This window comes from Sprattus sprattus (genome assembly GCF_963457725.1).
Source record: "Sprattus sprattus genome assembly, chromosome: 16".
Taxonomy (NCBI): domain Eukaryota; kingdom Metazoa; phylum Chordata; class Actinopteri; order Clupeiformes; family Clupeidae; genus Sprattus; species Sprattus sprattus.
Window position 1 is genome coordinate 22,008,164 of NC_137914.1, and position 17,500 is coordinate 22,025,663.

Sequence of the window (17,500 nt, forward strand, 5' to 3'; positions counted from 1 at the left end):
AGGAGAGTAGAGGAGAGAAGAGGAGAGGAGCGGAGTGGAGAGGAGAGTAGAGGAGAGAAGAGGAGAGGAGCGGAGTGGAGAGGAGAGTAGAGGAGAGGAGAGGAGAGGAGAGGAGAGAAGAGGAGAGGAGAGGAGAGGAGAGGAGAGGAGAGGAGAGGAGGAGCACTGGGGCTCAGGCAAAGGCAGTAAAACTGGGAGCTGTCGGATGGAGTAAGGGCCCAGCTCGCTCTAATTGGGAGTGAGTGGGGACTTCCTTATGGAACAACACTGCTGAAGAAAAAACACACACACACGAAGCAACACTGCAGCTAACCCTCACACACCCACACCCACACCCACACCCACACACACACACACACACACACACACACACACACACACACATATACATGCTGCCGGCTGGCTGTTAGAAGGGGCTGAAGGGCATCACCTGAGGCCTCAACAACTACGAAGACAAACAAACACGTCCGCACACAAGCACACATGCCCACAAAATGCCTATCTCCATCTTAAGTCCACACATTTCCCCATGATGTGCACACACGCAAACACGTGCACACGCGCACACACACACACACACACACACACACACACAGAAACACGAACAAGACTCCATCCGAAAGGCAAAATAACAAGTGCTCTGGGTCTTCAAATATATCTTGAATTGACCTTTCTATCCAGCTCATCCACTTACTCAGCTTCTCCCATGAACTGGCTGGCACTGAGATCACACTGCGCTGCTCTTGATCCCCCTCCACACACACACACACACACACACACACACACACACACACACACACACACACACACACACACACACACACACACACACACACACACACACACACACACACACACACACACATACACCCACACAATCAAACACACACACACACACACGCACACTCAAACACACACACACACTCACTCACACGCACACACACATACACCCACACAATCAAACACACACACACACACAAACTCTTACACACACACTTACTCACACGCACACACACATACACCCACACACACACACACACTCAAACACACACACACACACACACAAACACACAGACACACACTCAATCACACGCACACACACATACACCCACTCACACACACACACATACACACACACTATCTTATTTTCCATACACGCCCCATACAAAATCATAATTACCATAAAAATACAAGTACATATTCCTAAACTAACACACCCATCTCCCTTCCCACACACCAACAAACACATACAAACTCACACCCACGTACGTTGCGCAATCACCTATGCATATTTCACCACATTAACAGTATGGGGGGTCAGAGTAGCACCCCTTCCATCTGTCTGATGGGGGAGCCCATCCTCATCCAGCCCATATTTCCCTGCCCCTCTCCTCCAATGTTGCATCCTTCCAGACTTACTCGATTAGCTTTCCCATCCACCCTCATTCTCACCCCGTCTGTCCCTGCACCCCTACCCCTCCTCTCCTCTCCTCTCCACCCAGGCTGAGGTGCAGACAGCCCAAATAACTGAGAAGATCAAACTCCTAGCACGAATTCCAGCCTTGGCACATAAAAAGGTTAAACTGTTTTTTTTTTAGTTTTTTAAATGCTTGCACGCTCCAGCGCAGTACACCCGAGCTAATCTGCAGACAGGAGTCTCTGGGTCAGCGCTATGACTCACGCGCTATGACTCATGCGCTTGGCATCGTCCACCTGGGCACTTCCAGCTGCTGGGCACCGAGAGGTCGCCCGTGACCCCGCCACGACCCCACAGCCTCCACTCCACTCCCCCAGTGAGGCTAACGTCATCTGCTCCAAAGGCCAATAGCTGGAAAGGTCCCCACTCACATTTCCTTTTATTGGCGAGCAGTTAATATGCAGTTTCATTCGAACACATTAGGCTCACTCTCACAACGGAGAGTGGTGGGAAGAGCCCCTTTGTGTTAATAAGGAGCTAATAGGCAATTCTGAGTTATTGGGGGACATTAATATTCCATTATCTGTCTGCACAAGCTCCTAAAAGGTGCAAACCATTTCAAAAGTGCCATCAACCGCCACCAATTTCTTTTCCGACAGCAAAACTTTTCAGGGTGTGAATGAATCTTGAGAGGATCGTTAGACGGCATCATTTTCTGGGGGGGGGGGGGGGGAGTCCTCTTCTAAGATGGTGAAGGCAGATTTCAAATTGGTTGATGCTACGCTGAACTGTGAAATCGTTCATTTCCTTAAGCAAGAAAAGATAAGTAAATAAATAAAATATTTAATTTTCTTACCTTGTTTTAGGGGACGTCGTTAACCATTCTTCATGCTTTTCGAATGTTATCAAGTAAGCTGCGATTTCCTGTGAGAGAGGGATACAGACAGAGAGATGGACAGAAATAAGGGGGGGGAGAGAGGAAAAAAAACATAATTTAACACAGACCAATGCTTCACAAAACGCATTGTCAGAATAGCAGGTGAGTTCCCCACAACAAAAGTGAAGTGAAGTGATCCTCACCAAATTCCTCACAGAACAACTCCAATATCACATGTGCTTTGTTACTGTGTAACTACGCAGTTAATTACCATGTAACGAACTGAGTATGGATGAATAGCAGAACATCCTTTGCACTTACATAAGGCTCAAAAATACTAGCAGCGCTATGCTATTAAACAGTAATGATTGGTAAGTTTCACTATGACGTGACAATTCAACACCGGCTGTGTCTGTATCATTAAAAGTGTAAAAAAAGTGCTTTCTCTCTGCAGTCAGACCATCTCCGAGAGTCATTGTTATGAGTCTGCACGGCTTTGATCAAATTGAGTTTGTTCTCAAAAAACTTTGAGGGGCCAACCAGGTCAGATTGATGTCTCAGCGAGAGACGACTTTCACTGTTTCTATCAAACCTGACCTTGGCTAATGAGCTGCCATTTTCTCAGCATTTGCCACGGAATAAGACCGCTGATCCACATAAGCCACACATTTCTGCCTGCGTAACAATGCAGCATTCCAGGCCCCTGGTGGCGATATTTCTGAAAGGGCTGCATGACTTTCACACCGAGCGCAGGACCTGAATGGCGGGCCGCCCCATTCCAGCACAAAGCTAATCGCCGGAAATAAAAGCACTCTGGAAGCAGCCAGACAACCTCATGATTACCTATGACAGCCAGCAATTCATTTCTCACCCTGGGCATTTGTCAGCAGCTCAAACAGACAACACACACACACACACACACACACACTGACCCAGCAGGGGCACAGGAAAGAATCTGTGCTGTCCAGTGGAATCTATTTTGTCAAGCTGTGTTCAGCAGCACCTTTTCAATCTCATGAGCATCATCTCATTTATATAGTGCCGGTCAGCTTCAATCCATATGAAAGACTACTTGGATAGCAGGTACAATGCGATTAAAAGCATACACTCTGACACTAAGAGGCTTTTACTCACAATTCATTTTAGTCCCGGTCCAGTAGCGTTTATTATCCAGCACAATGGCCTCCCGCTAAAACAGAGGAGGCGGATAAAAAGCCTCCAACCTCCAGTGGTTTGAACTAGAACGCTGAAAATATTTGTTGTTGTTGTCGGTTGTTTTTCTTTTCTTTTCTCACACACGCTTACAATATCTGAATCAATTTCAATTGCAGCAATCACAGCGAATGAACCTTCCAACATTTCAAAATAGCCCCTTGTTTTTAGTGCATCGACCCAATTCGGCATTATGGCATCATCCGTCTTGATAAGGAAGAGCTAATTCACTTCGAACTGCTGCCGACTTTCAAATATAGGTACACATAGAGGGCCTGCAGTATACATTAATGGGCAGGAGCTGCCCGGCCCTGGCAGGGACTAAACAGAGTTGGCACCAGAGCCGACCTGTCGCGGAAGGGGCGTGGGGTGGGGGCTGGAGAATTCTGGGAGCCAAGCCCCGCAGGGGGGCCTTTATGCGTACGTGGGGAAGCTGGTACCCGCCCCTTCACGCGTGCCGTCTGAGAGATAGCAGACCCCTGATTAACTTCCTGCACTTGTGCCATCACTGCCGAAGGTGGTGGGGCAGGGGGTCTATGCACAGAGGGGAAAAAAATGAATGGAGAAGTAAGCTCCATCACCTGCAGTCTGTATGGGGACAATAGTAAACAAGTGTATGAAGAGGACTGTACTGAGGTATAGAAGTTTACCTCAAACATCTCAACGTAGGTACCACATACTGTACACTAAGAAACTCATAAGGCTAAACACTGAAAGCTTCCCATAGCCGGTTAGTCAAGGAGTCAATCCAACCAATCAATTGAATCGGCAAATACTGAAGCTTTATTAAAAAAAGGATTTTTAGGCTATGGTAGAATGGACTGCATTATTCGTAAACTAGTGAGGGAGAGAGAGTGAGGGAGAGAGAGAATGAGAGAGGGAGAGAGAGAGAGAGAGAGAGAGAGAGAGAGAGAGAGAGAGAGGAAAAGAAAGAGAGAGAGCGTGGAGCAGAGAATTGCCAGAATAACTCATAAGGCTCAGCCTGGACAGCTCAGCAGCCTGAGGTCCTGTCGGCGTGGAGAGGCAGCCTCAGCCTCCATCAGTGACCTTGGAGCCCATTAGAGGCTCCCCTCTCTCCATCACTCTCACATTAAAAGTCAACGCGCCGACCTCTGCTCGCACCGACATGAGGTAAGAGGCCTTATCCAGTAAATAAGGAGTTTGCAGAAGTAGCTCTCCCTTTCTCCCACTCTATCTCTCTCTCTCTACCTCTGTCTCTCTCTCTCTCTTTCTCCCATTGCAGAACAGATGTCGAGGATTATTCCAACCCCCCGATCAACCATAAAGGTGCAATAACCTTACGGCGAGAAAACAAACAAAAACAGACGTAGGGGCCATTAAACAGCTGCAAGAGAAAAAGTTTGTTTGGTGTTCTAATGAGAGGGGGGGGGGGGGGGGGGGGGGGGCACTGTGGGGGGGCAGTGCACTTTCAGGTTGACAGGGCACGCTTGTCAGACAGGGGGTGGGGTGGTGGGTTGCAGCCGGACGCGCGAGAGCATCAAAAGTCTGGCCGGCAGCTGTCAGCCGTCTCTCAACCAACGCCGCTGACCTTCCCAGAGAAGCGCTCAGTCGCTCAGGATATATATACAAGATTAAAGAATCAGGATTGCACCCAGTATCTTGGCACATGCACACACACACAGACTCACACACACAGCCCACCCCCCCAAGCCCAGCAGGACAGCAGCTGTGTGTTTGGCCAGTTATGTCCAACTCCTGTGCAACAGAGAGAGAAAACACAATCTGATTTGTCTGAATAAATACCGAAAGGGGAAGATGGACACTGGGCGAAGAATGCTAGATAACCTCTTTTTTTAAATATATTAAAAATCACATAATAGCTAAATATATCAGGCCAACACAAAGAGCAGCTGTTTCAGCTGTTTCAGTCCTCAAAGACACACTCAGTCTTCCTCTTCTCCCTCCTTCTAAGACCTCTCACGGCACAAACCCTATCATTATTAAAGGGGCTTACTTACTTACTTCTCTTATAAAAAAAGAGAAGATGGAGACCTTGACATTCCTTCTTTCTTTCAACTTCTTCTGAAGCGCTTGCATCAGTGTCTTAGGGCTTCTGTCTTTCCAACCTCCTGCCTTGCATGCCTTAATATGCTAAATGGTGTCACCTCTACAAGAAAACAGTACCCCCCCCCCCCCCCCAGAAAAAAACGCACAAATATATATGTACATCTTTCCCTTAAATGCCATTTTTTTGGGCTTCCTCGGTCATTATTATGCTGTGTCTGACAGCCTAGAGACACGCTTCGAATGCTAAAAGGAGAGGCATGCGAAGCAAAGTGTTCTGTTGTCATGGTTTTAAAGATGGGTTGCCGACAGAATGCTGGTCAGTGACAACATTACCTGTTCACAACTCACGAAAACTGTCACTCAAAAATGAGAGCGACAACGGGCGAGGAGTCTTTCGAGAGTGTGCGCTTTGAAACGTCTCGCTACTTGAAATGAAATATGACACCAGCGTATTCCCACCTTTCATTTTTCTGGCACCACGAGGAGAGATAACGGTAGCAAAGGGAGGGGCGTGAAAAAAAACCAGAGTGAATAAAGTCAATTCTGGCGCTTTGATTGCCTTTAAATCAGGTAAAAATGGCTGTTTGGTGATAGGAAGTGGTCCCTGTTCGGAGCAATGATCTGATAAATATGCAACGGCCTCACGCTTTTCAGCACAGATTTCTGCCCGTAAGTCACTGGAGCGGACAAGGGAACTGTTTGATGAAAAGCTTTGTTTGAAGGGTTACGACAAGCGTCTCCGCTCGACCTGAGGCCTAAGAGCTGCTTTGTGTTATCCCATTTGTTGTTGTTGTTGTTGTTGTTGTCGGTGTTATTGTCGTTGTTGCTGTTTTGCCCTCCTCTTTCTTGGCTTTCGTTTCATTCGTGAATTTGATTGATGTGGGCGAGGAGAGGTGCGGAGCGGATGAAAAGCCTGCGTTTTTGCGGTGACAGAGCTGATGGCGTGAAACAACTGTAGCTGCTACATTAAGCCGGGAGACACGAGTCACTTTGGCGTTATCTCAGCACGAATCAGACACCTGTCTTCACGCCCGCAGACGTTATGGCTCCTCCGTCACGACCAAAAGTGGCTACGAGCCGTCAGAGACAGAGAAATCCTCCTCCTCCTCCTCCTCCTCCTCCTCCTCCTCCTCCTCCTCCTCGTCCTTGGGGAGGGATGCACCCCCACCATCGAGCACCAAAAAAATCCAATCACGCCTCAAACTGCACTTCGGGCATTGTTTAATTTGAAAGGCTCCGAAGTTTCATCCTCTTTTTTTTTTTAAGGGGGCACTGGAATCCCACACTTCAGATGAAAACACATAAAAGGTGACATGAAAAAAATGATCAAATGGATCAAATCATCAATCAAAATGTTCCGTTTCATGTAGAGCACATATGTCATCTTTTCAACCAGCTCTCCCCACTTCACTTCAGCAAAAACTTGGGCTGGATGTGGCTACAAAAGAAGAGAAAGAAATGAAGAGAGAGAGGGAGAGACAAAGAAAGAGAGAGAGGGAGAGACAAAGAAAGAGAGAGAGGGAGAGAGAGAGATAGGGAGAAGAAACTGTTGTCTCGGCTAGAGTGGTGACAGTGATATTTCACACAGATATGAATGTCGGAGCAGGGGGACTTGTGAGGGCTCTTTGGCCTGACCACTGCGTTGTACACAGCTCCCTCTCTCTCTATATATATATATAAGCTTGACCTTGGGCTGCCCTTCTGCTTGAGAAGTCTGGGCAGGAGGTGCAGATGGAGCCAGGAGGAGAGGAGAGGAGAGCCCCTCTGGCTGACAATACACACCCCAGGATCTCTCCTCCTCTCTCTATTTATCTCTTTTATTCTTTCTCCCTCTCTATTTTGTGCTCTCTACCTCCCTCATCCTTCCCTCTCTCTCTCTCTAAGGTCATCTGATATATCCTCCAGGGCAGCCCATGAAACTGACCTGGCAGGGGCAGGGTGCAAATGGATTAGAGCAATGGAGGGGGGGGGAGGGGGAGCAGGAGAGGGCTGCACTACCCAGGCATCCCTAAGGGCGAATGGAAATGCAATTAGACACAGAGAAGAGATGTAGACAGGGACCTGGAGAGAGAGAGAAAGAGGGAGACAGAGGGAGGGAGGGGATAGAAGGAAAGAGGAGAAAAGGATGAGAGGAGGTGAAGAGATAAATAGAGGGAAAGAGAGAGATTCATGTCGCTATGATGAATGAAAGATACTTAGAAAAGTAAAGGTCAACGGATTAAAAGTGAACTACAAGCGATCGTGCAGACTGACAAAACTGTTCTTGCTCAGTGAGAGTTCCTTTCTCCTTTAAAAAAAGCAATGGATATATTATCATACAATGAAGCTTTTTCTCCCTGAATATATGTAATTATTCATGGAGAGTTATATTCTTTTGATGACCCTTTTATTTCCAAAAAGAAACTAAAGGACAGTGGTGAGACCATTAGTGCCAAAGGACAGCAGAGACATTAGTCAAGCGGCGGCAGCAAATTGACTGAACAGTTTTTTTTTATTTTCCCTTCAGCCCGCAGGCTTTTGAAATGTAAATGCAATGTTTTAACATTTTAAGCCCAGGCACCATTAGAGTTCATTGCTGTAACGCTGCGCTTTACCAGGCAGGACGTACAGAGACAGGCAAGGAGGAGAGTACGGCTTGGCTAACGACGGTAACCTCTGCCAAAGACGACCGGCATCTAACACTGAGGAGGAAACAGGAAATGATGGAAAGGAGAGATAGACTTAGTGAGAGAGACAGAGAGCGAGAGACTGAGAGAGTGGGGGGGAGCATGATGGTGGAGTGAAAGAAAGAAAGATTAAAAAACAAAACTAAAAAAACAGAGTGAAAGAGCAAAAGACAACAATAGTGGTTTGGCTCGTGACAGCTGCTGTTGGCATCTGCCAGTGTGGTGTGGTGCCACTCTTATGAGTCCCTTAGCAGGGTTAAAAAGCCCCACCCTCCTCCCCTCTCCAGCACGCTGCCCATTACTCCCCGCATGGAGCTTCCCGCTGCCCGCTACGAGGAGAGAAAACCAAAGCGCACAAAAGAGCACGGGCGAGTTAAGTGAGGAGGCGCGCATTGCTGCGTCGGCGGAGTCTGGTTAATGGCCCCTCTGCCACGTTGCCACGCTGCCACTGTTTTATGCCCACCAGTCCCTTCTGTTTAGCGTTCTCCTGGACACCAACATGCAGAGTAAACAGAAAGAGCCAGGACATGTCACGCTCCAGCAGCACGGCCCACAGAGCTTGGATGTGCAGGGGGTGGGGGAGGGGGTGCAGGGGGAGGGGGGAAATGATTTTTGTGGGCATGAGTTCCCAGCATCTGTTTGGGCCAGTCAGGAGGGGGGGGGGAGCGGAAGAGAGAGAATAAGAAAAGAGGAGTTGAGGAGAGAGGAGATAAATTGGGAGGAGAGAATAGATCAGGGGGAGAAGAGACGAAAGGACAGTATAGAAGAGGAGAGGTAGATAAGCAAGAGAGAAAAGAAGAGGAGAGAAGACAATAAAAAGCTGAGGAGAAAAGAGGAAAAATGAGATAAGAAAACAAAGCAAATAAGAAGAGAGGAGAGGTGTCTTTCTTCACGTCCTTCATGATGTCCATCATTGAACTCAACCCCATCACAGACCAAATGCCCCCCCCCCCCCCCCATTGTCTCCCGAGCCTGGAGGTAAGGGTCAGCTAGCCAGCCCCCACCCCCCCTCCCCTCCCCCCAGGCTGCAATATCCATACAGTATCAGAGGGATCAATGCTGAATTGATCCGGCATGGATTAGATGAGTGGCTCCCAAGGTGTGGGGCGGAGTGACAGCAAAGGGTACAGGTTAGGGCGAAAATAGGAAACGAGAACCCTAAACAACCAACTACTTGTTAATTGAAGTGTGGCAGTGCTCTTACAGCATCGTAACCTGTAACTAATCTATTTGGGGATGAGTTTAGAATAGTCAGGGCCTTCTGTTTAGCCTATGCTAGAAGGAATAGCTAATCTTATTATCAATCAATATGTGACTAACATTAACCGAACCAAAGAATGGAACGATACATATCCAATCATAACACCTGATTTAATCCGGCCAGATTTGTTTAAACAAGATCAACTACATTAAATTTTTTTAAAAGGTTTAACTGATTGATGAAATTAATTTGAAAATGCTCATGTGCATCTGTTTCTGTTTAATTAAAAACAGGTAATAGAGTGTCTCAATCTTCAAATGGGATTGGGAGGAGGGGTCGCTGACGGCCTTAAGATGAGCCTTTCCCAAGCTGTTTGTGTTTGTGCGCATTTGTATGTGTGCTTGTGAAATTGTTTACCTTTGATAAGGTAAAATCCCCCCTTCTCACCGATCGCACTGAAATGGAGTCTGACTCACATTGCCCCGCAAGAGCGGAAGAGACACACACACACACGCAAGGTTACATATTTCGCTAGCCACCATTTCCATACAGCTATGTGCATTGTTTGGCGCTTACTCCATTACGTGGTTGCAACAGTAAGACCCCCCCCCCCTCCCCATACCATCACTGACTGAGTAGATGCTGTAGCATTCAGGTTGGTGTGTTTGTATTTGGGCTTGGTCGAGGTGACCTCTTGTGCCCGTCACAACAGCAAGAAGGTGGAGGAGGAGGAGACGATTCTCTCCTCTCCTCTCACTCTCTCGTGTCTGCAGGCCAGAGCGTCTGTGGAGAATGAGGGAGTTGGCACTTAGTGAGATTGTTTCTGTGTGGCAGTGCCAGGCCTTGGTGTCTGGGATGGAAATGTAATGCTTCTGTGAGAGCGGAGCAGAGCCGAGCAGACAATCATTCGGCAGCTGAAAGAGCTTGATGGTCGGCTCGACGGTGGCGCCTCCCCTCCATCTTAACAGCCCCAGCTCTAGACAAAAGACCAGTCGGACCGCGGCCCTACCCATTCGATTTGAGAGTCTGTGTGCGTGTGCGTGTGCGTGTGTGTATTTGTGTTCGTGTGACAGAGAGAGAGAGACAGTGAGAGGGAGAGAGAGAGAGATTGAGAGAGAGAGAGAGAGAACGTTAGTGTGTTTGTAAGAGAACGGTAGAGTCAAACACCGACGGCCTGACAAAAGGTGAGACTGTGAGGAGAGAGCTGAAGCAGAGAAGGAGAGAGAGATTTATCAAACGAATGGAGCTCGGGCATCAAGTCCAGACTGCAGTGTTTATCTCAGCCCTTTTTCCTTATTCTCTCCCCCCAAAAATGTTTAATAATTTACGGCGATCAGAGGCGTCTCCAATGTGGACTCCTCAGATCAGGGGAGAGAGAGGAGTGCAGTAACGGAGATTAAGTACTTCTGGCATTGCCATTACTCACCATTAAAAAAAAAGGAAAGAAAACTATTCAAGGACAAAGCGCACAGCACAAAAGTATGGCCTCCGCTTGTGTTGGCTGCTATTTAGTGCCGTAACTAGGTTTGACAACGGCACTCGGATAAATCAGGAAACATGCAGCGAGAGCGAGGGATGAAAAGGGGAACAACAGCAACATGTTTATCTTTTTGCTCTCATTTTCAGCCAACAGTCAGGGACACAAACAGCAATGAAACATTTTCTCCTCATCATCCTCCTCCTCCTCCTCCTCCTCCTCCTCCCATCTGGTACCCTCTTCCAACTTCTCTTGCCTTCCTGCTCCCTCTCTCCTAGGCTCTCTCCCTGCCCTCTGCATCACTCTCAGCCACCCCACTGCAGCCAGCGCTAGAGTTTTTATCTCTTTCCCTCTCCCAAAGCTCTCTTTTTTTGGAAGGGGCGGGGGGTGGGGGTGGGGGGGGGGTGGGGGTGGCGGGGTGTTGAGCAGTTCCTGGGCAGGGGACACAATAGGATATTCTATTCCCCCATGTGGCGATGGAGAGGCTCATTTGTAACCGTCGGGCGTCCTCTCGCCGAGTTTCTGTCACTCCGCGGGGAGCGGCCCGGGTTCACTTCCCAGCGTCCTGCGGCGCTCTCCTCCAATCTGCCCCTGCACGCGGCCTCGCTCCACTCAGCTCAGCTCACCGGCCTCTTCATCATCTCTGCAGCGGGACGCCACCAGCCACCCCCCCACCCCCCCGGCACACACACTCACACACACACACTCACACACACAAACATACCCCCACACACATACACAAACATATCCCCACATACAAACACACATAAATGTACACACATACGTACACAAGCATACACACATAGATGCACACAAACATACACATATAGACGCACACAAACATACACAAAAACACACACAAACATACACACACACACACACATACATACACACACTTTCCTGCCAGACCCACTAGCAGCAAAGCCAAAGAGAGCGCGCAGCCTCCCTCCATGTCCGAGGTCCATGCATGCTTAGCCAGGCGATCACGAGAGAACGTGCTGCTCCAGCAAACATGGCATCTGGTAAAAAAAAACAACCTCATGGATCCAACCAGGCCTCATTTTACTCCAAAATGGATAATTGGTGCCCCTTCAAGCGTGGCTAGATACACTTTGAGGCCATAATTAAACCGCTCTTACTGTTCCTAAAATAGAAAAGGGTGAATTCTATTTGATTAGCAAGTGACTCGTGATGCAGTATGGGGACCAGTCACAGGTGAATGTGCTTGGCTTCAGGCCTTTGGGTTCAGGTACTACACCAAATGTGTCCTGCATGTCTTGCTTGTGTTGCAGTATTTTCCACACTATAATATACAATTATCGGATACACACAAAATACATGTATGTAATAAATATATGGCATACGTACATTTGGCTCTTGACTTTCACAGCTTTAAAGTGCTGTGTGTGAGTGAGAGTTTGTCAAATCTCTCTTTTAAAGCAAGGGAGGTCTAATCCAGCTGTCTGACTGACTCTGCCTGAGACTGAGGCCGTAAATCAGCCCTGTCCTTCCACGTCATCTAATCCCTGCCAGTCTGCCCTCCTCTTAAGAAGAGAGACGGAGAGAGGGGGAGACGGGGGGAGTGAGAGACAGAGAGATGAAGAGAAGAGGGAAAGAGGGGGGGATCACAGACAGATGTGGATCTTCAGCAAAGCCACTGAGCCCCATTGTACCAGGGAGGTGCAGCTCCTGGGAGAGGCGTGGGAGGATTGACGAGAGAGAGAGAGAGAGAGAAAGAGAGAGAGAGAGAGGGAAAGAGAGACAGAGAGAGAGAGAAAGAGAGGGGGAGAGAAAGAGAGAGAGCGTCTCCCCTCTGATTGCACAAGATTCTCTCACTCCACTGGCGGAGCTGAAGCAGCTCGATCAAAAGATCCCTGCGCCCCTGACACCAGGGCCTCTCTAATGCATCCCACCGCAACGCCCCGAACCGAACCGCACCGCCCCGCACCACCCCGCATCACTCCACCCAGCACCACACCACACCGCACCACCCTGCACCACACCACACCACACCACACCACACCACACCACACCGCACCGCACCGCACCACACCACACCACACCTTACTTCTGTCTCTCCTCGCCTCCTTGAGTCCTCTATGCTTTGGCTGCAATCTGTTTACTTCCAGCCTCTAGAATCAATTAATGCTGAATTATCCAGTGGATTCCACTGTTCGCCGCCACCAATGACCAGGGCACCCTTGCGTGAAACCAATTTCCAACTTTCAATCCGAGGCGTGCCCAGAACCACCTACTGGGCTCACTGTGAAATTGCGTCTCTCCTCCTCCTCGCTCTTCCGTTCTCTTCTCTGCAGCTCCTGGGAGAGGCGTGGGAGGATTGACGAGAGAGAGAGAGAGAGAGAAAGAGAGAGAGAGAGAGGGAAAGAGAGACAGAGAGAGAGAGAAAGAGAGGGGGAGAGAAAGAGAGAGAGCGTCTCCCCTCTGATTGCACAAGATTCTCTCACTCCACTGGCGGAGCTGAAGCAGCTCGATCAAAAGATCCTCTTCTCTTCTCTTCTCTTCTCTTCTCTTCCGTTCTCTTCTCTTCTCTTCTCTTCTCTTCTCTTCTCTTCTCTTCTCTTCTCTTCTCTTCTCTTCTCTTCTCTTCTCTTCTCTTCTCTTCTCTTCTCTTCTCTTGACTGCCCTCTGAGTGCTGGTCATTCATGCAATCTTACATGCTTATTGTAAACACTGTTTTTTAAACATTGTCTACTTTATCTATCTATTTATCTATCCATCTATCTATCTATCTATCTATCTATCTATCTATCTATCTGTCTATCTGTCTGTCTGTCTGTCTGTCTGTCTGTCTGTCTGTCTGTCTGTCTGTCTGTCTGTCTGTCTGTCTGTCTGTCTGTCTGTCTGTCTGTCTGTCTGTCTGTCTGTCTGTCTGTCTGTCTGTCTGTCTGTCTGTCTGTCTGCCTGCCTGCCTGCCTGCCTGCCTGCCTGCCTGTCTGTCTGTCTGTCTGTCTGTCTGTCTGTCTGTCTGTCTGTCTGTCTGTCTGTAGTCTATGTATCCATATGTCTGTATATATATCTACACAAATCTTAACCAGTCATGCTTTCTAGTGACAGACAGACTGTGTAGCTATGAAAATGTCAGTGGTTCAAACAGCACATCCCAATCGATACAGGAACACCAGGGATCCATGTTTACTGCCTCACACCCTCATCCCGGCAAGAACATCCCCAAAATACAAGGGAGCGAAAATGTTCTGACAGCACAAACGTCAAAGAATAGATAGAAACAGGAGGGAAGGTGTGTGCTCTTTTTTTCCATGGGAAACTTGTTCCGTTCTGAGCAGAGGATATTCTCCTAAGGATGAACACAAAAGCCTTCCTTCCTGCCAACATGAGGAGAGCAAGAGGGAGAGACAGAGAGAGAGAGTGAGGGAGAGAGAGGGAGGAAGAGGCAGAGACGGAGGCGAAAGGGCAGGAGATGTTGTGCCTTCCGGAAGACTCACGACTGAAAGGAAATCAGGAAAATCGGTGTGTTTCCTGAACACTGGGAGCAATCAGCCCCTGTTCCGGGAGGTCGGAGATGGCAGAAGAAGATATGGAGATAAACAAGGCCGGGGATATCACCGGGGAAGTGGTCGCACGCCGCTGACACATGCCACTCCAATTAGCGCCCGCGGCAGGCAAAGACGGGCTTAACACACCGGAAGCCGAGCCCTGCCTGTCACTCGGAGGGGTACCTGATCCCTTACTGTGTATTATTCTGAAAACACACACAGAGACTAACACAAACACATACACTCACATCTGCACCCATGCTGCCACCCATCTTGACTGATCTGATGTGCCTGCCATTTTGAAGAAGGCTGCTCTCTAATTGAAGTGTGTTTGCGATACATGTGCTATGGGTGGGCGGAAGGGTAGATGTCAGGGGCGCGAGGCTGGCTTTTGTTTGGCCATCAGGCCCGCCTGTCAGCTGGGCCACTTACAGGCTCCACTGGCCCTTTGTGCTGAGGGAACAGGAAAAAAAAAACGTAACAAAAAGAAAAAAAAGCTGGTCGCCGCGTGACTGTGAAGGTCACGGTGACATCTCTCCTTGATGCTGTTTACCTTTAGAATAACAGCCAAGCGCTCTGGCTATTGTCTTAGAGTCAACCCTCTTGGGGTCTGGCAGGGGACTGCAGCGTTACCTTGCTTTGTTGACATGGCTTTGGCGCAGGTCCGCTGGCCATTGATGTAAAGCCAATTCTGCACTGGCCAGGGATTTTTTTTTTGTTGTTGTTACAATCATGTCATACCACAAAAGATGGAGATAAAAGCTGTAATTATTTTCATACATATCTTACATTCCTGCACATTTATTTTGTGCAACTCTATGTCCCATTTTCAGCCGCCAGTTGATTTAAATGTAATCATCCAGTCGGGTGAAACTTAACACCAGGATTTCACAGAACATTCCAACCCTTATTGTATGTCTGAAATATCTGTCTCTGGATCAAACTTGAGACTTCAGGCGGTGATGAAGTCATCTGTTTGTGGACGCTAGCCTCTCCAGAGCCGGCTGGATCACTGAGGCAGATGGGCCAGCCACCTTCCCCTCCATGTGGGGCTCAGACCTTTCCTCATCCTGAGCTCTCTCTCTCTCTCTCTCTCTCTCTCTCTCTCTCTCTCTATCTCTCTCTCTCTCTCTCTCTCTCTCTCTCTCTCTCTCTCTCTCTCTATCTCTCTCTCTCTCTCTATCTCTCTCTCGCTCTCTCTCTCTCTCTCTCTCTCTGTTTGTTTATCTCGCCCCAGACGCTACATGCCTTTAATTAAATGTGTAGCAAAAGCTATTAATTGTCAACCGCTTCAATTTGTTCCCTGGCTGCTGCTTTGAATAGGGCCGCGTGTGCAGAACAAAAGGCCTCCCATTCAGGTGTTAATAAGGGAAACATGCCAAGGGTTAAACAAAGCTTCTCTTGTGTCACAGATATCTACTCAAGAGCACTGAGATCTAACAGAAAGGGAGAGAATGAGAGATAAAGCAAGTCAGAGAGAGAGAAAGAGAGAGAGAGAGAGATATTTAGAGAAAAACAGAGGAACTGAGATACCAGGGTGGTTTGAATAGATATAAAAAACAGGTTTCTGAGGAGTCCTAAGACGAATCTTTACCACATTTACCTGAAGAAAAAAAGTCTTTCTACAGATCACTGACTGTCAATGAGTCTCAAACATGTGGTTAATCATACCCAGAAACATAAATGCCAAGCATACGTTGTAGGTCTGTTGGATACACCTGTTCAGCATTCACAGACTATGCAGGACTATGCAGGAGCAATATGCCATATCACCCCCTCCCCCCACACACACACATACCACCACCATTTTAAATGTCTCTTTATTTTGCTGGGCGGGGGAGGAGAGGGGGGGGGGGGGCTTTGACAAATGGTTTAAATAAATAAATAAATCATTGAGCGCAAAGATGAATTTGGGAATGAGCAGCTGCCAAGGCGTAATATAATTCATGGCCATGCATCAACGTTACTGGAGACTGCTCCAGCACTCAGGCAAAACCCTGAGTGCCAGGTGCCAGCACATCAATCCCCAACAACACCACAGAGAGAGAGAGAGAGAGAGAGAGGGAAGAAGAGAGGAAAGGGAGAGAGAAGGAAGGAGACACTGAGAGAGAGAGATAGAGAGAGGCGAGGGGAGACAGTGAGAGATTGAAGTAGAGGAAGACGGAGCGAGAGAGAGAGTGAGGGGACAGAGAGTAAAAGAGTCAGACAAGGGAGCAAGACAGACAAAGAGAAAACAGGTAGAGACAGAGACACATAGAGAGGGAGAAAATAGAGAGGGAACGATAGCTCAAACAGACGAGAGAGACGTACGTAGAAAGAGAGAGAGATAGAGATAGAGAGACACTGGTAAGACACTTGCACCTCATTCAGCTCCTATAACAGTAGGCCTCGTCCACAGAGCCCCCCCCCCTCCTCCTCCTCCTCCTCCTTCTCCTCTAGTCTCCCACAACACAGCAGATAATCACAGTGACTATTCATCACCCGCAACGTGGCCAATATGTCAGCGGCATCTCTGTGAATATAGATAAGGCCCAAGGTTTTGATCAAGCGTTATTCATTTATCCTCCACTCCAGACTAAATCTAATCCGATTCATACACTGTCTAACTGGGGAAGTCACCGCTCACGTCAGGATGAAACTCTCCGTGAAGGACACGTGAAAAAGTACACTTAGTCCATCGTCCCTACACAGAACGGCCACGATATTTATCGGTGCGTGTTAGTGGACATTTGGCGATCTTTGTAACAGTTCATTTCTCTATTCATGAATATTCTCTTACACGTCACACTACTGAACCTTCAAATAAAATACCATCAAATGTGTCACACAGTATAGTATTAAAGGTAACAACCAGGGAAGGTAAACGCATGGGTGGTAACAACACTTCCATCGTCACTGGAAGTAAACTTGAGCGAGAAAGAGAGAGACAGAGGGAGGGGAGTGTGTTACGATGGCTGTTTTGTTTCCCCATCTCCTTCTGTGTCTTTGTGCCTGCCTTTTCAGCAATACCAGTGTTTCGCTGCTGGCTAACTCGCGGAGCAGTTGGGAATTACTTATTTAACAGATAACATTTCTTCTGTTGTCAGCACAAAAAAAAACGGAGCTTG

At 48.1% G+C, this 17,500-nt stretch overlaps 1 protein-coding gene across 1 annotated transcript in view; it reads right to left on the reverse strand.

Annotated features, from left to right (window-relative positions):
- The window catches only part of camta1a (calmodulin binding transcription activator 1a), a gene marked incomplete at its 3' end in the record, with an annotated part of 384,283 nt that overhangs the window by 234,390 nt on the left and 132,393 nt on the right, over positions 1–17,500 (reverse strand). The window contains 1 exon segment of the mRNA XM_080853296.1: positions 2,274–2,341. Coding sequence (XP_080709422.1) covers positions 2,274–2,341 — 68 coding nt within the window.